Source organism: Gekko japonicus, unplaced genomic scaffold (assembly GCF_001447785.1).
Source record: "Gekko japonicus isolate JY-2015 unplaced genomic scaffold, Gekko_japonicus_V1.1 scaffold187, whole genome shotgun sequence".
Lineage (NCBI taxonomy): Eukaryota > Metazoa > Chordata > Lepidosauria > Squamata > Gekkonidae > Gekko > Gekko japonicus.
In genome coordinates this window covers 98,654-117,570 of record NW_015174849.1, presented here as the reverse complement: position 1 = coordinate 117,570, position 18,917 = coordinate 98,654, and the positions used below count along the sequence as shown (strand labels likewise).

General features: G+C 42.7%; 1 protein-coding gene across 1 annotated transcript in view; it reads left to right on the top strand.

Annotated features, from left to right (window-relative positions):
• Window positions 1-15,202, top strand: part of CBLB (Cbl proto-oncogene B, E3 ubiquitin protein ligase) — a 91,833-nt gene extending 76,631 nt beyond the window's left edge. The window contains exons 17-19 of the mRNA XM_015424529.1: window positions 1,415-1,555; window positions 6,722-6,841; window positions 14,756-15,202. Of these exons, the coding sequence (XP_015280015.1) occupies window positions 1,415-1,555; window positions 6,722-6,841; window positions 14,756-15,018 (524 nt within the window). The 3' untranslated portion in view covers window positions 15,019-15,202. The remainder of the gene's footprint in view (window positions 1-1,414; window positions 1,556-6,721; window positions 6,842-14,755) is intronic.
• The last annotated feature ends 3,715 nt before the right edge of the window (window positions 15,203-18,917 follow it).

Below are 18,917 nucleotides of genomic sequence, written 5' to 3'. Positions count from 1 at the left end.
ATCTGCCTGTCTTAAGTTTTACATCCCCCCCCCCCACAGCCTCTGCCTAGGGAAAGGGCCGTCTTTCCCTGCAGTGGGAACCAAAGCAGCTGACATCATTCTCCTCTCCCCCGTATGATCCGCACAACTACCCTATGTGGTATGTTATGGTTGAAAGTGTGTGAATGGTTCATAGTCCCCCAGGCAGCTTTTAAAACATGAACCTGGGACCTGCACACCATCTGTGGCAGTAATGGGATGACTGCTGGCACCTTTTCCTATCATTTTTTGCCTTGAGGTATTCTGCTTGTGGTGTGATCTGTCTTCTTTGTGGTGTGGCGTGATTGTGTTATTGGGTTTGTTTCTTTTAAAGGGGATGTGATGTGTTGTGAGTGAGGACATATGTTACCTCAGAATACAGTAGTTCCCATATGCAACTGAAAATTCCAGCTGCCTTGCGGGGGGGGGGAGTTTGAGGTGTGGAATGGAGTGAAGTCCAATCAGCTTCCATATGCAAAAGACCTTGAAACGCTGGGCGGGACTGCACAAAGCAGCCAGTCAACCCAGCCAGTGTCTTCTGAGTGGCAGTTCTTCCAGCCAAACACTAAAGGCGGGCATTTTAGAACGTTGGTCCCCACTACTGCTTTATTATAAGGGAGAGATCAGTGTGTGTCTGTGTGACATAGATGATAAAACTTCAGCTAGCAAAGATAGTAAAGTAAGGTAACATTTTTAAGTGATGTAGGAATTGTAAGAGAGAATTACAGTAGTTTTTCCTGTGTTGGTATTTAATGGTAAACCTTTTGCTTCGGGTTATACAGAAGAGATTGTTGTCCCTGTTCTGTTGTGTATATACATTTGAAAGACAAAAAAATTAACTTACAATTAAAAAAATGGTAAACCATTCACAACTTCTTTCTTAGTTACCTTTGTCTACTGGCACTTTGTTAAATTGGAACCAGATTATCTGGTCTGGTGATAGCTCTAAATCCAAGAAACCTACAGGTGTTTCATCTCTTTGAAGGTGTTGTATGGGCTCTAACCTATTACCCTATCAATATGTATTTCATAATAATAAAACGACATTCCCTAATTTAAAAAAAAAAAAACCTGTCTGTTTTTGTTTGTGTCCACTGGTGTTGGAGATTAATGGCAGATATTACTTACTAGAACACAATTTTATCTCAATGTGGTGATTGTTTTACCTAGATAAAAACTTCCAGAAAGAAACAAATAACATGTAGTGAAAGGTCACTCACAGCATTTTTTAAAAAATGCTGGTTTGTACCAAATAGAGGCTTATGGTTTCATTACTGGAGTTGCTGAACTCTCAAGAAAGGGTCTTTCTTTGTGGCCTAAAAACAATTTTAAGATTCACTTTTAGTTATATCATTCATGAAGATTTGCTCATGTAATGATTCTTCTATTAATGCAGGAGACGATGTGGCTGACAACCCACCACCCTCACTCCCTCCACCACCACCCCCGGCACGTCACAGCCTCATTGAGCAAACAAAGCCATTTGGTGCAGGTAGCAGACCTCTGTCAGGACATGAACTTTACCTTCCTCCTGCAGGTAATGTAAAGCAATCAAAATTCTAATATTTTAGTAGAGGATTAAGAATACAGGTAAAATTATATTCAATTATTTGTTAGCTTTGTGAACATGTCCCAACTATAAATTGGCAGGGGTTAGACCTAAAAACATTAAATATGAGTATAGAAAGGCCTGATTTCTTCTGTTTTCATAAAGTGATTTCAGTAAGACAGGATTTGCGCTGTACATATCTGCACTGGGGATGATTGTGAAATCTAGTTAGATCAGATTATGTACTCACTGGATGTAACCCCAGTCCAATAAAAAGTGTGATAAAATTTGATGTTTGATGCTGAGGTTTTTAGACTCAATTCAGGCATTTTTACAGTCTCAAGTGCCTGATTTGGGATTTTCATCTGATTATTCAAAGTTACTGAAGGCACTGGGAAGGGGAAGATGGATTTAAATGGGATAGGGAAGTAAAGATCAGACTGCTTCCTTCACCTTCATTTCATAAATCTGTATAAAAATTATCCTGATTTTAAAATCTTTTTGATGCCAAGTTGCCAACTTTCACTGCACATTATTGATACATACGGCTCTGTCTCAAGAAAATGTAAAGTAAGTCAAGTGAAGGGGGTTACTTTCTCAGTTTCACTTGATTTAACAAAGTCCTAGTCTTCATTGTAGGATAGACAGTGGTATTTGACCTCTGAAAGCAGAATTGTTCCTTTTTCAAATCAAGCTAGTATACAAAATCTTTGTGAGTAGGCTTTTTGTGTGAAATCTCTGAATGTCTGTTTCCATGAAGCTTGAGCTTGAGAATTAGGTCAGCAGCTTATAAATTTAGTCAAAGGATGGCCAGTCAACAAGACATGCAGACTCACAGTGTAATATCTAATGGGAAAACATCCTGCATAGTAGTTCATACTTTTTCCTCTCATGTGCACTTTTTTTTTACAGTACCTTTAAATTCACCAAATTTGTGGTTAAGTCCAAACTTTAATACAGTAATGCCCCAACTACAGTGACCCCAAATTTATAAGTAGTTATCTAAAATTCTCCAAACAGTAATCTTAAAAATGCAGCAACAGAAATAATTGTGAAAGCTGAATTCAGTTACAGTGAAATTAAAAAACAAACACACATTGCAAATGAAAGAGATGATCTTCCCATAGGAAGCCAATTCCACAGTGGGATGACTCCTGAAAAGGCCCTGCTTCTGGTGAAAGCCAATCTCATGTTTACTGGAGATGATATTTTTGAACAGGACCTGAGAGGCAGATCTTAAGGAGTGAGGGGGGTTCATATTGAAGTAGAATGGGGGGAGAAATAAATATTTTCTTGTCCCTCAAAAAGCATCCCCATTTTACTGATTTTGGTGGGCAGTTGGATGGGCACAGAGATGTATGTTAAATAACATGTCTCCACTTGGTCAGCAAACTTGCCTGAAAGAAACCCCACTGACCTTAACATTGAGCCTCATTCCAGAGATATCTGTGCCAAATTATGTATGCCAACATCTGCATTTGAGTGTGCATCAGAATGTACATTTCAGTGCTCATCACAATGCTGATATTGTGTTGTTTGTAGAATGACTAGGGTTAGATTAAGTGTAGGTTTGCCCTAATCCTAACCCATGCAGTAACGTTTGCCACAGATTTTTGAAAATTCTCTTGAGCTCTACCTCAAATTTCTATTTAAAACCATGTTTTGAGCATCCCCATTTTACTGATTTTGGTGGGCAGTTGGATGGGCACAGAGATGTATGTTAAATAACATGTCTCCACTTGGTCAGCAAACTTGCCTGAAAGAAACCCCACTGACCTTAACATTGAGCCTCATTCCAGAGATATCTGTGCCAAATTATGTATGCCAACATCTGCATTTGAGTGTGCATCAGAATGTACATTTCAGTGCTCATCACAATGCTGATATTGTGTTGTTTGTAGAATGACTAGGGTTAGATTAAGTGTAGGTTTGCCCTAATCCTAACCCATGCAGTAACGTTTGCCACAGATTTTTGAAAATTCTCTTGAGCTCTACCTCAAATTTCTATTTAAAACAATGTTTTGAAATAAGAGTGCAGATGATTATTTTCAGGCAGTTCTAGGTATCATAAATGATAATATGATTTATTGCAAATCATGCAAGGGGGAGGGAAATCTGCATGTGAGAGAGGAGGATCAGCTCTCTGTGCAGGAACCTTCTCCAGCACCACAGCTCAAATGAGTCATTTTCTCCTGTCTTGCTTCTTCATGGTGCAACTTTCACAGCCATAGGTTGCTATGGGGAACACACTAACACAGGTTAATCTGCATTTGGTTGCTAGGCTGATGTTCTCATTCTTCCATATTTGATTCATGCTCATCATTGCTGTGCGATCCAGCGTGACTTGACGTTTTATTTCTGGACTGCATTTACTGTTTTGCTTGATTTGTGATCTTAACAAAATGAATTGTTCCACACATTCAATCTCTTCATTGTCAACTGTTATTTTGACATTTCTCTTCTTCTTGGTGGTCATGGTCTTTTTGATGTTTAGGAAGAGGCCAAACTTCTCACTTTCCTCTTTGATTTTCTTGATCAGGTATTCCAGGCCTTCTTTAATTTCCGAGGGTTGTGTCATCAGCCTATCGAAGATTGTTGATATTCCTTCCTCCCACCTTACCCCGATTTTTTACTCTTCCAGCTCTAACTTCTTCATGATTGTTTTGGCATACAGGTTGAATAGGAAAGGTGAAAGAATGCAACTTTGTCGTACTCCTTTCTCTATCTTGAACCAATCAGTATCTCCATATGGTGTTTACACAGTGGCTTCCTGGTTTGTGTACAATGATTGTATCAACTTGCTGGCACCCACAGGTCTTGTAGGGCTGTCCACAGTTTGTCATGATTGACACAATCAAAGGCTTTCTTGTAATCGATGAAGCATAAGTAGATAATCTGTTGATACTCATGAGATTTCTCCACGATCCAACACATATTTGCTATATGGTTGTGAGTGCCATGCCCCCTTCGGAAGCTGGCTTGGACATCTGGTAATTCCCTTTCAATGGCTTCAGTGGCTGCTGCCAGATGTTGTATAATTTTAAACAGAATTTTGCTAATGTGAGAGATGAGAGTGATTGTGTGGTAATTGGAGCAGTCTTTGGAGTCTCCCTTTTTTGACAGAGGAATGAACACTTAAATATTTCCAGTCCCTTGGCCATGTGTTGGTTTCCCATAAATCAGATTACCAGTCACCAAACCACCTGGGGTATAGCAGTTAAGAGTGTCAAACTAGGATCTGGGAGACACAGGTTCCGAATCCCAGTTTGTGCCATGGAAGCTTGCTGGGTAACCTTGGACCAGTCAAATTCTCTTAGTGTCATGAGCAACAACGATGGCGCTGAGCCCCTGACCGAGTTGGCATCACAGCCAGAGGGGCCGGCATTGCCAGAACCAGAAGCCAGCCCCTCTCCTCACAAGTTGAAAGCTTGCCAGCGCCTGAGCCTGTAAACCCTGCAAACCCTGCACCTGGTCCTGCAGCAGCCGAGGAGGCACAGGTGCAATCAGGAAGCCCACCTGACTCACCGTCGCGGGTGGTTCAGCTAAGGTAGTGGCTCCGCAGAGACTCAGCCACCACTGGCAGGGAAGGCGAGTGCCAAGTCCTGAGTATTAGCAGGAGCGCCGCTGCCGCCATGGGAAGCCCAGCCAGAGGCCTATATAATTCCCACTCAGCATTGGACTCTCGTGGAAGCAATGAGTCACTTCTGTGCTGGCACCCACCTTTGGCTCCTGTCCTTGGACCCCCACTCTAGCTCGGATTACTGGCTCCCTGACCCCTGCTTTGGACCACCCCTCTTTCGGACTCACAATTTGGCTCTCGCTCTGACTCTCCGGGCAGCGACCTCAGACTGGACTTGACTTCTGCCTCTCATCCCAAGCCCAGCACACGGTAACCTACCTCACAGTTAAAATAGAGAAGAAAAGAATAATGTCAGCTGCTTTGGTTCCCATTAGGGGCGAAAGACAGGGTATAAATGATTACATGAATAAATAAACAATTTTTGGAAATCATTATATTTGAACTGAATCTTCTACATCTTGGTATTATTGCCTTTCTTCTCTATTTTATTATTTAAAAATATACTTATAACCTGCTTTTCACCCTAATTTCTCCAAGACTGTTTTCAAGCAATCAAAAGCTGTATTTTTAAAAATGAGATCAGCATACAGAATACACAGTAATAAAATCAGGCATATCAATAATGCAGCCATATTAAACAAAATTAAACAAAAAAAACTTCAACAAGAAACCATTGCCAGAATACTGATTACATGTCAAGCACCCTCTGGCCTTTGTTGAACAGCTGCTTGGGAGGAAGGCAAACATATACCTGTTTTAGTTGAATAACTAAGCAGTGAAAGCCTATAGCATACCGGATTCGTTTCAAGGTGCTGGTGCTTACCTTTAAAGCCCTACATGGCCAGGGTCCGACCTACCTGAGGGACCGCCTTTCCCCATATATACCCCAGAGAGCACTACGGTCTGGGGCCCAACACCGGTTGACTATTCCGGGCCCCAAGGAGGCAAGGCTCACCAGCACTAGGACCAGAGCCTTTTCTGTGGCGGCTCCTTACTGGTGGAATGAGCTCCCGGAGGAGGTCAGGGCCCTGCGGGACCTTTTTTCAGTTCCGCAGGGCCTGCAAGACGGAGCTCTTCCACCAGGCCTTCCAATAGGAGCCGCCACCACTGTTACCACCAATGATCCTAGTGAAGGCTGGGACCTTGGATCTGGTCCTGGATATCGCTAGGCTCTCCGGCACAAGGGATGATGAGTAATGTAGTATGAGATCTGGAAGTGCGCCATCTAATGTTGTTGTTTACATGCTTTTTAGTAGAAACTGTTAATTTATGTTTTAAAGTATTTGTCTATGATATTTATAGAGTTTTAATGTTTTTGTATGTCATTAGGTACATTGTACCGCAGTGTTAGCCGCCCTGAGCCCGTTCGCGGGATGGGCGGGATATAAATATAATTAATAAAATAAAATAAATAAAGAGGCAGAGCAAACTTCCTGTGCAAGGGAGTTCCATAATTTTTATTCCCTTTCAGAGATTACTGTGTTTCCTCTAACAACTCATTATACTGCGACCATGGAGAAAATGAGGTGTTAAGGTTCAAAAACATATCAAAAACCTTTTTCTTACTTTTGTAGAACTTCTCTTTGATCCAGTAAATGGTTTAGTTCCTTTGCCTCCAGTTCGAAGGTTAACTGGTGAAAACATGAAAACCCACAGAACATCCCAGGAATATGACCAGCTTCCATCTTGTTCAGGTAAACAAAATACCATATATAGAGTAACAAAAGTTGTTGGTTCTGCAGAGCAAATCAGAAGTCCCATGGCGCCTTAAAGACTAGCCACATTTATTCCAGCACAAACTTTCGTGGGTCAGAGTTCAGTTCAGGTATAATGAAATAAAATCATTTTCCTCAGATTTATCTGGAGAACTACAAAAAGGAAGGGGAAAACAGGAGGAGTTAGGCAAAGAAAAGTCAGATGTCATAAATCAGCTGTGATTGTTTATCTCAGAACTGTTCCTCAAGTATTCCCCCCCCCAAAAAAACCCCCAAATGGATAGCATTGGCTTCCAAAGAAAAATTAAATGAATGGTAAGGAAATCATTACAAGGAAGGCTTAATTTCCTATCACTGGTTTCCAGTTTGCCTAAAGGCCCAATTCAGGTGGCTGGTATTGACCTTTAAAGCCCTATGTGGCTTGAAGCCAGCATATGTGAAGGATAGCCTTCTCCCATATGAACCGAAACGTCCACTCCCATTGTTTTCAGATGCCCTTCAAGTGCTCCTGCTATCTAAAGCCAGTCAGCTGGCACCCTGAGAAGGGGCCTTCTCAATTATGGTGCCAAAACTTTGGAACTCTCTCCCCAGGAAGATTCGTCTGTCATCCTCTATTATTCTCTCTTGCCAGCTGGTAAAGACCTTTTTTTTGTAACTTTTGGAATTTTCTCACTAATTCTTATTTGCTTTCCTGCCTGTGTATTATTTTCTTGTGCTTAATTTTAATGTATTTTACTTTAGATTATTTTGAATGTTTGAAGTGTTTTGGTGTTTTAATAGTCACCATTTTGGGACCCTTAATTGGATGGAAAGACAGCATAGAAACATTTTAAATAACGTTAACTAATATAGGAATGATGAAATTAAAGTTGTTTCTGATTTTTTTTTTCTTTATACAAACCATTCCTAAAAAAGTGGTTCATCATAGTGGCTTCTGTGCAGGCACACACGGGGGACTGTGCAGCTGCAGGCCAGCCATGGAGAAGACCTTCCAAGCTTTAAAGATGTTTCCAGAGTCTAAGAGTGCTCCCCCTCCCCTCTGTCTCGAATGTATCCTTCCCCCCCCCAAAGGATCACATGATGGGGATGGGGCAAGCATTCTCCCATCAGTTCTGTTCTTGCTGCTGAAAGGAGAACATGAGCTATTCAGAGCTGCATTTTTTCCTTGAATCTTGTATCGTCAACTGATATCTGATCAACAGGATGGCATTGTTTAAGAAATGTGAGAAATGCGGAGCCAAGATGGTCTAAAACGACGACCGTAAGTCGTGCCTTTTATGTTTAGGTGAAGGGCAGAAAAGGGCCTTGTGCCCCACTTGCTGCTGCCTTACATCATAAGTCCAGGATGGGAGAGCTGCCAGACTCAAAGTAACTTTATGGGGAAAGGCTTTGGGAACCCCAGACTCGCAAGGGGAGAGACGGGTCTATTCTGTTAAAAGGTTGCGAGCCCCTTCAGTAGCCTCGGTCCCAATGCTGTTAGCATTGGAACTGGGGGATAAATCATCATCAGAACCACCATCAAAGAAAAAGATTAAGCTTCTCTCCTTGGCACCAGTCATCATCGCCTCAGTGTCAACAGTGATTGCCTTGATGAAGTCCTCTGGATTCCAGCCCAAAAGCTGTTTACTCTTACTCTGATTATTCCATGACACTCACTTCTAACAGCTATATATAACAGCTAAGAAACATATCTTTAAGATTTCCATTAGTCTTCTAAAATGTCCATATGTTTCAGTCACCATTACAAATACTAATGCAGCATGATCTGTATCAATGCTTCCAATTCAAAGTGAATTAAATGAGAATTTGTATACTAAATCATGTCATAGTTTAATTGAAAGGATTTATAGGATTTATTGTCTGTGGAACTAATGAGATTCATGACAAACTGGTTCACCTTTCATCAAACTGAATAAAGCACTTGTAGATAATGTTTGAATTCTAGAAGCTGAACCATCCAGTTCATAATGAACAATTTTCTTTGTGGTCTCTGTGCATCACACCTCTGGGTTATAGTGCGCCTGTGCCGACCCCGATTGGTATTTTGGAAAGCAAAAGGGATTTTTTGCACCTCCTCCCCATTCGTATGCCGGGCTCCACTGCACATGACTAGGGGGAGGGCACGAGGATCCTGCCAGTTCTCCTCTGACCGCTGCGCTGGTAGGACCTCTGCGCCTTGGTTGGTAAAGTTTGTTGGCTTTAGGCCTTCTTTCTCTTCTTACCTTGATTAGTTAGTTAAGGAAAGTTATTTAGTTAGTTTTTCAGTTTGGACTATCTCCGCCTCCGCGAAACGCTCTCTCCCCCTCCCTCTGGCCTATGGCTGCGAGGTGGGGTTTCTTTAAACGGTGCTGGACTTGTGGCAGAAAAATTGCCCCCTTTGATGGACACTCTCTTTGTCTCCTGTGCCTCGGGGAATCGCACCATGTTGACTCTTGCTTCCACTGTTCCAAGTTCTCCAAACAGACCAGGAAGAATTGGGCAGCGAGACTCCGTGTGGCGCTAATGGAAGCAGCGCTGTCTCCGGTGGCGTCTTCGTCACAAGACATGTCCAGGCATGCTTCAGTGTCGACGCCCGCATTGGAATCGGTGGCCACCCTGTCTTCGACATTGGCCCCGATTGACACAAAAAAATTGGTGCCCATGCGCCCGATTCAGTCGCAACAGTCCAAAGCCCATAACCCTTCCAAGATCCGGAAGGAGGGCAAGGACATTCGACTCAGCAAGCATAAGAAGCACAAGAAAGGCTCTCTCGATAAAGCATCAAGTCCTCACCAAATTGAGACTGTCACTCAGTCTAGAGCCACTTCGCTTGGCTCATTGAGTCGAGGGCAATCACAAGGTGCACTTCAATCACCTTCGTTTCATCCCAACCAATCCATCGACTCCGATCAGGAGCTGGATTTGACTCAGATACCGCGATCTCCTGGTATTGAGAGCCTTCATCGGGAATGAGGGACCCATCCTGTTGTCCCCTCACCCCCCTTCAGGCCCGACGCACTCCAGCCCCCATCATGGGATCAGTGCCAATGGCAATATTTGTATGAGGCTTATCCCTTCCTGGGATTGATGCCATGGCTTCCCCCCCCCGTTGAGTGGGATCACCAATCCGCATCCTCGCAGATTTTCCGGCACCAAGACCCTTCCTTGGCATTGGAATTCGTTAAACCACGGCAATTGAGACCAATCGCTAAAGGTTCCAGCCTCCAGTCGTCGGTACCAAAACAATTCCCGGAACCAACAGAGCTACTGCCTTCAACGCCAATCCTCCAGATGTCGTTTTCTGAACCTTCGGACCGCTCCAGCTCTTTCGATTCCCAATCGGGCAAGGAGAGTCCACACCCACCATTGCAACCATCTTCACCGCAACGGGTTGCGGACGATTTCCCCATTTCCCCATCAGAGGATGTCAAATCTTATGGGGACTTTGTCGAAGGTATGGCTGATAAATTGGCTTTGTCCACCACCCAGCCTCCACCGATTGTCACGGACTCAGTCTTCGACATCATCTAGGTGGACACTTCAGCATCGGTCACCCTCCCCATGACCTCAGTGCTCCTAAAAACAGCCAAGGACCCCTGGTCTCATCCTTCTTCCGTCCTGGTTTCCAGTAAAAGACTGGATCACATGTACAAGATCCAGGAGTCGGGAGCTGAATTCCTCTTCACCCATCCGAAGCTGAATTCGTTAGTCATGACCTCTTCTTCTAAAGGCAAGAGCAGCCACTCTACCCCTTCAGACAGAGAAGGAAGGAAGCTGGACGCTTTCGGAAGAAAGTTTTACATCACAGAAGCTATGGGGATTAAGGCTCCTAATTATGCTGCCTGCATGGGGCACTATCAGTTTGCCCTATGGGAACAAATGTCAAAACTTCTCTCTATTCTCCCAAATGACAGCAGTCATCAGGCTAAACGTATCCAGAAGGATGCTTTTGGGTAAGCACCAACTTAATGTTTCCAAACACTTGCCGGACTCCACAGCTAAGACCCTCACGTTGTTGGTCGCTTTACATCGGCATGCATGGCTACGCTCTTTGGCCTTACAGCCAGATACCAAAACCATTGTTGAAGATCTTCCCTTTGAAGGCGACTGCCTCTTCAGCTCCACCACAGACACTGTGCTTCAAGAGCTGGACAAGAGCATCAAGACATCCCGTAGTCTGGGTGTCTCACCTACCACCAAACCTAGCAAAGGCAAACTTTGGACCAGTGGTCCCATAGTCCCTCGTCAAAATCTCCTTCTGAGTCTCACTGGCAAAAGTCATCGAGCAGTTCATCTTGCCCTTATATGGAAAAGCCTAAGTCTTCTCGTCTGCCTCCCAATCTAGATCTAAAGCTCCCAAGACTCTTAAACAGAGACTTTGACTCCAACTCTATTCCGTCGTTCCCTACTTGTTTAGCCCCCTGCCTTTCGGCCTGGAGGCTTATCACGTCGGACCGCTGGGTCTTTTCCATAATCGAGTCAGGATACCTTATAGAGTTCTCCCACATCCCTACAACTGCTCATGTCATCATCACACCTCCTTCTGTCGTCCACTTACAGGAGATTAAATCCCTTCTCTAAAAAGATGTTATAGAGCCAGTGCCATTAGCCCAACATCACACGGGCTTCTACTCTCGTTACTTCACGGTACCAAAAAAGGGCAGAAGCCTCCATCCCATCATGGACCTCAGGAACCTAAACTGCCTCATCCTCTACAAAAAATTTAGGATGACAACGCTACAAACCATCCTTCCACTCCTAAGCCCAAGGACATGGATGGTGACTTTGGACCTCAAAGACACTTACTTCCACGTCTCCATTCATCCTACCCACCGCATCTTCCTCTCTTTTGCGGTAGGCAACAGACAATTCCAATACAAAGCCCTCCCGTTTGGACCATCCACGGCCCCTCAGGTCTTTACCAAAGTGATGGTAGTCGTAGTGGCACACCTCCACCTCAAGGGCGTCCAGGTTGTTCCCTACATAGACGACTGGCTACTAGTAGCAGACTCGGAAGCATCCCTGCTCACCCATGTCGAACTTGACTGCCCTAAAATCCTTGAGAATCAAGGTGAACTTTCAAAAGTCTATGCTCCTCCCTGCCACAAGAGTGCAGTTTATAGGAGCTATTCTGGACTCTGTTGTATGCAAAGCCTCCCTCCCTCTGCAGAGAGTGGAAGACATTGTCGATCTAGTGAATCGCTTATGCGATGTGGGAATTGCCACTGTAAAGCAAGTCCAGCGGCTGCTGGGCTTGATGGCGGCTACCACCAATGTCATTGTCTGTGCCAGACTACGCATGTGACCATTGCAGGTGTGGTTTGTCAGGAAGTTCCGCCCACAGCATCATCCCCAATTCCTCCGTCTAGTCATCCCACAGCCTGTCCTGCACTCCCTATTCTGGTGGACGGACCCTGCAAATCTCCTAGCGGGAGCTCCGTTCCACCCACCCAAGACTACACTCACGTTAATCACAGAGGTGTCCCTTTAGAGATGGGGCGCACATCACAAAGGACTTTGTGTTGGGGCTCATTGGGAATCCCAAGTAGCCCATCACCACATCAATTTCCTAGAACTGTTGGCAGTGCAGTACACACTCAGGTCCTTTCAACACCTTGTGGCTCAACAGGTAGTCACTGTCCTCATGGACAACACCACAGCCCTCTGCTATATCAACAGACAGGGAGTCACGGTATCCATGGGACTATGTCATCTAGCCCTGGAAATATGGGAAGAATGTCTGTCGTGGGGCACATCCCTGAAAGGCACCCATCTCCCGGGGACTCTGAACATCCAAGCAGATTTCCTGAGCAGGGGCAGTGCATCGGAGCACAAACGGGAGATCAACTGGCAGTACCTCCAGTCGATCTTTCACCTATGGGGCAATCCGGAGATGGACGCGTTTGCTACACGCCACAACAGGAAATGTCGTCTGTTCTGTTCAAGAGCGGGGATCAATCCCCTGTCTCTAGGCGATGGTCTCCTTGTCCTGTGGTCACGCATGTACTTGTTTCTCTTTCCTGCTTTCCTCCAATTCCACTAATCTCCAGAGTATTAGTCAAAATAATGCAGGAGAAACCACATTGCCTTTTAGTGACTCCATGGTGGCCCCGGCAACATTGGTTCCCCATTCTGCTCCATCTCTCCAAGGGCTCCTTCATACATTTTCCTCCAGTCGCAGATCTCCTCCTTGCGGGGAAGGGGCAGATTTTGCATCACAACATGCAGCTTCTCAAGCTTACGGCTTGGAGGATCCTCTTCTGAAGTTCAAAGACAGGATAGACCATGTCATAGTGAACTGTCATAAGCTGTCCACTTAAGCTTCCTATGAAGGGATGTGGAGAAAATTCTTGTCCCACCTTATGTCATTGGGATTGCCGCCACCCCCATCCGATCTGATGGCAATTTTTGGCTTTCTATTGTCCTGTTTGGACTTGGGCCTTAGTTGTACCTTGTTGAAAGTCTATTTGGCTGCAATTTCGGCCAATCACCCACCAATTGATGGTTACTTCGTTTTTCCCCACCCACAGGCCAAAAAGTTTCTTTAGGGTCTGACCCACCTTTTCCATCCCTCGCATGGCCCTACACTGGCATGGGACCTGCCCATGGTGCTTACGAGACTTGCAGACAAGCGTTTCACGCCTATGGCTACTTGTAGCTTGCAGCTCCTGTCATGGAAGACAGCCTTTTTAATTGTAGTCACCTCCGCCAGGAGGATGGCAAACTGTCGGTGCTCCGTTGTGACCCCCCATATTTGAGTTTCCGTCATAATGGGGTCACGTTGCCTCCTGATGTTTCTTCCTTACTGAAAGTTGTTTCTGAGTTTCACTTACAAGTGGACATTGTCCTCCCAGCATTCTTCCCATCCCCGTCAAACGAGGAAGACCGTTGGCTTCACTCGCTGGATGTCAAAAGAGCGCTACTCTTTTACCTGAGTCGAACAAGGCCCTTTAGAAAGTCACCGGCCTTGTTTACAAGGCCAATTAAAATTGTACACATCTATAGTTTTACACAACACTCTGGCATTATCTCATGTTAAAGAGAACATGGCCTTTCTGTCACTTTATGTCATGTCTGTACTAGACTTTTGATAAGTGTGTAACCTGAATTGATCCCAAGTATCTTAGACCATGGGTGTGAGACTCAAAATGACAAGTAACAGATTTACAGCTCAGTTCTAAGCTTATCGCCAAAGAATTTAGGATGCAGATAGCCCTACTCTGGGCACAAGGTTGCTAGAAAGAATGAGGAAAGATGGTGATAGTGGGAGCAGAGACTTGCTGGTCAAAATGATGGTTATGTGGGGCAGTTAATCAGCATGAGTGGCCCATCCCTAGTGATTATTCTGGATGAGACAAACTTTCAGCTGTGCTTGGGACTCTTTCCACATTGCTGAAGGACAGTCCCTATCTGGGATTTGAACCATGGCTTCGATTCCTGTTACATGTTTATTCAAAGGCCCTTCTGACTCCTACTGTGGTTCTCCTTGCAAAAAGGTGTGTCTGTATTTTCCTCCCTTGTAGTGCTCTGTAGGCGTGCAGCAGTGGGGTGATGTTGGGTGTGTGGCCATATCAACTGCACAAGTTGGTTGCTTTCATAACTTTCTGTGTATCTCAGATGGAGGTCACAGGGGTTACTATGGACACCAGTGCAGTTGTCATGCTACCTGCACCATGCTGCAAACTCTTCTTTGCACTTTGCTAAATTTAGAAAGTCATGCATTTAGGAAATATTATTTTATTTGTAGTAAATAAAAATATAGTGTAAGCAGAATTATTGCAAATCTCTCTCTGGCATTGTAACAAATTAAGCTCCTACCACTTCTGTAAAGCTTGGCCTTGATTTTTCTGGGGATATCTGTAGCCTTTAGTGTTTATTGTAATGCTGTTATTCCTTCCTTTCATTTTTATACAGATGGTTCACAGGCACCAGCCAGACCTCCTAAACCACTTCCTCGCAGGACTGCTCCAGAAATACATCACAGGAAGGCACATAATTCTGACACCTCTTCAGAAAATGTTGATGCAAAAATTGCAAAACTTATGGGAGAAGGCTATTCCTTTGAAGAAGTGAAGCGGGCACTTGAAATAGCTGAGAACAACCTTGATGTAGCACGGAGCATTCTAAGAGCCTTTGCCTGCTTTCCTCCACCTACTTCTCCACGCCTCAATCTATAGCAGTATAAAAAAAATTGTGGCAAGCCAGTTCTCCATGTGCATGAGTGAGATCATGAAATCTTGTGAGATTTGGGATTGAAGAGACACTTCTCCTCTAGGCATCTTCAAAGTGTCGCGGTCCAGCAGTTGTTTTTTTTAAAATAACTGCTCAGTTCAAGATGCAAGTGGATTAAAACTTCTGTATTTTTGCTAGCCATACTTTTTTGAATCAGGGTTGAACTGACAAATAATTTAAAGACGTTTACTTCCCATGAACTTTTAATCTGTGAAATGCATTTTTTTCATGTTTACAAAGTTGTGAGTGACCATTTTCAGTCCTCCTGTGTTCTTGTTCATATTTTCTATTCTTGTGTGGTATTTCCACATATTTTTGTACTACCAGAGTCATCTAAGTGATTTACTTTTTCCTAAATGCCCTCTCCATTTTTTTTTCCTTTTTCAGAAAGCTTTAATGGTTTTTTTGCATTTCAATATCAAGCAAATGCAGGAAAAATGTGGCCTTCACTACTGATATTTTTTCTGGTATACTTTTGCTATTGTGTGAGAGATAAAAATGAATGTGTGATGCATTGTTTTGTCTTTAGACTGCTTTCTTAAAGGCATTTTGACCACAACTATGGGCAGCTTTCTTTGACATGTGGCCAGCAAGCTTCAGGGCCTATATGGTTACAGTAATAAAATACAAATTCACATTAAATTGCATGATGCAATAGTTCTCCAGAATATACAAAGTAATGTTAATCATTTCTGGCACAGATTTTACAAATCCAAATATCTGTGTTAAAATAGTTATTCAGTTTCATGATGAGGTTGATATTATTCATGCCCATGTTATTCATGCCTTGAGGCATGCCCCACAGATCCATCACACAATTATATTAGGAGTAGTCAGGTAAATTACTCTGTCCTCTGGAAAATGGAATACAGTTAATTTCCTATATGAATGATTAGTTTCCAATTCATCACAGGTTTGGGGACTAGTTCATGTAATCATGAGAACTTTACATCTTTGTACTGTTGAATCCTAATGCTATAGTAGCATTATATTTCGCAAAGCATTTAATTAAGTCACACTGTTACCTTGAGAGTATTTAGTGCCCAGATCAGCTGGTTCCACCATATCTGCATTCTTGGAGATGAGTATAAAATTTTCTGCTCTGAGTGTCACAGGAGTACATTGGACCTTTCATTTGGAACCATTTTTAGAAATCATGTCATCTGGCATAATTACAGTACTGTATACATCTTTGAAACTCAAAAATCAACAACATCTATAGTATGCCAATAGAATTTATAATGAAACCACAAGTATTACATATCAGTTTTGTTCCTAGAGATTTGTAACAGAATAAATGTGACAAGTCCACACTGAAACTCTTGTTTAGAAGCATTTGATGTAGGATACTATTACTAAACTAGAATAAAGTTTATTCATTCCAAGTTCATTCCAAGTATGAGAAAATAACTTAAAAAACATGTTTAAGACTTATTTTAATACATAATACCTGGCAGGTATACTGCTGAATTAAAACTTGCACTTTGCCTAGGGGAAAGCTTAAAACTGGCATCTTTTCTTAAACAGAATTGTTGTAACAACTGAACAGACTGATAATCATGCAGCAGTTTCTCCAATCATAATAGATTTTGTCTGACTTTTAAATGCGAAGTTTAGAGTAAGTTGTGAATGTTTCTCCCTCTGTGTAACAATTTAATCTTTTCTTTTTAAAAAGCAATTACAAATTATCATTGAGAACAGGGTTTCTGTTGTGGAAGAATTTTACCTATTTTTGACGGAAAATGCTAATTTAATTATCCTAAACTGCACGAACTAAGGACCAAGCACAGGTAGTACTATATGTTACTGTAACAGATTTTGGAATGGTTACCATGGATGCAGACGTATGGAAACATACTGGAATTTGTCATCCGTACAGCAGGTTTGTGAATTTTATAATCTGGATATAGCAGAAGCCCAGGATCTAGCAAACAGGATCGTTCTTGAACAAGTTGCAAGAGCAGTATATCCCAATGAAGCATATTCACACAAATGCAAGAACTCTTCCGAAAATTATCCTGTAGATGAGAATGGTCCTAAGGGGCATCTCTATTAAGACACTGGTGGTAATCCCTGCTGATGGATTGGTGCTGACTGTACACAAATTAGTAGCCATAAAAATAAAAGGGGCAAGGATCTCATTCTCTAGAGGATGCTTATATTACACAAAAGAAGGGCTTGTTAATACAAGTACATGTTTTAGCACACAACACTGTGCCAGGTAGCATATATTCCAAATGAGTCTAATTCAGAGTATTTAAAACAGATGCTAGATTAGAACAGAGGGCCTGTTTCTAAACCAATTACTTGTCTGAGGATTTTAATAGATCATCCTACTACTCTTTCCACTTGTTTAGCATTTCATTGCATAGGGGTAGATTATGCTGAATGACACATCAATAGTGCTAACATTTTTCAACAATATTTAGTTCAAACAAGCCCTCAGAAGTCTGTTACAATGAGTGCCCATTTTAATGACTTGATAAAAGTCACCTGTAAAATGTCAGTTTTATATCTCAAGTCTGATGAGGATAATCTGAATTTAATCTGTACCAGAAGCGTCTCCCTGCCCCCTCCACGGCCACCACCATATTGAAGCTTTACTTTGCACTGACCTGGTAAATGTTTTAATTTGTGTCTTAAAGCTTGACAAATTTGGAAGCAGACCAGTATATTTTAAATCGGGTACTGCCTGTTGGCCTAGAACATAGCACTTCTAGGACTGGGTCCGTGAAAGGACTGCAATAGTTTTCATTTTTGAAGGTTTATCTTCTAAATAACTATTTTATCTGAAAATGCCTTTTATAAACTTGTCTAACATGTGGCAAACATAGTGATGTGATCAGTTTATATTTTATTCAGTGTTCTTTTTTCAATTCTGAATATTATGTAACCTCAAGTTACTTTATCTGTTCTTGTAAGGTATTTTATAAAAATTAATGTTAACAGAATGTTGTGTTTATAATTTGTTTTAATAACTTGTTTCCTTAAACTCTCATATAATGTGAGTTGTAAATCTGATTATGCTTTTACAATGGATAGATTAGACATTGTTTGGGGGGATCGCTGATGTTGGCTTGGATCCTGAGAACCATGAGCTGAACAATACGGTCTGGATCATCATAAAATGCAGTTATGCTCCAATAGGTTGGTTCTGGAGCAGTTGTTATACTTCTAGTTGGTACGTCTTCTTATGTAATGTTTTGTACATCTTTTGATTTAGTTCCCCCCCCCCTCTCTTTAAGCCAGCAACATACCAGAAACGGTTTCTGCAAGTGGCTTGAATGTGGTATGGAGACCTGCTGTTCTTATTTTTCTTTTCAAAGAGGTAGAGCATGCAATAATAGGGAAACAATAGTAAAAATATTACTCCATGGAATATCCTGAATCCCAAAAGTCAGCTCAAAAATACCTGAATGGTTTTCAAGCATGGGGATTTTTGTTAGCCCTGATCATGTTTGAACATTTCTAAATTCTCTGTTCCAATGTTATCGTATTGGCATGGCTGTCACAGCCTTGCATCCTACCCCAAAGCCTCCACTCGTGGAAAAGAGATCCATCGGTGGAGTGGGACTCACCACCCCTACAGCTCAAAATCCTTTCAAAATGCTGCTCCGAGGTGCCCAGGACCATATGAGGGTGGTGTCAGAGGTCTGCAGCAAGAAAAGGCAATCAACGGAAAGTGCCCCCTTTATTGCGGTAGGTAGCACACTTAACACATACTGTTTAAGGACTGGAACAAAGGGTATTTTACCATCTGATTGATGTTAAAGTCTGGGCTGCAGGAGCACTATGAAGGTAAGCAAACAAATATTTGAAACAGCACAGGTCATGGATCCCCATA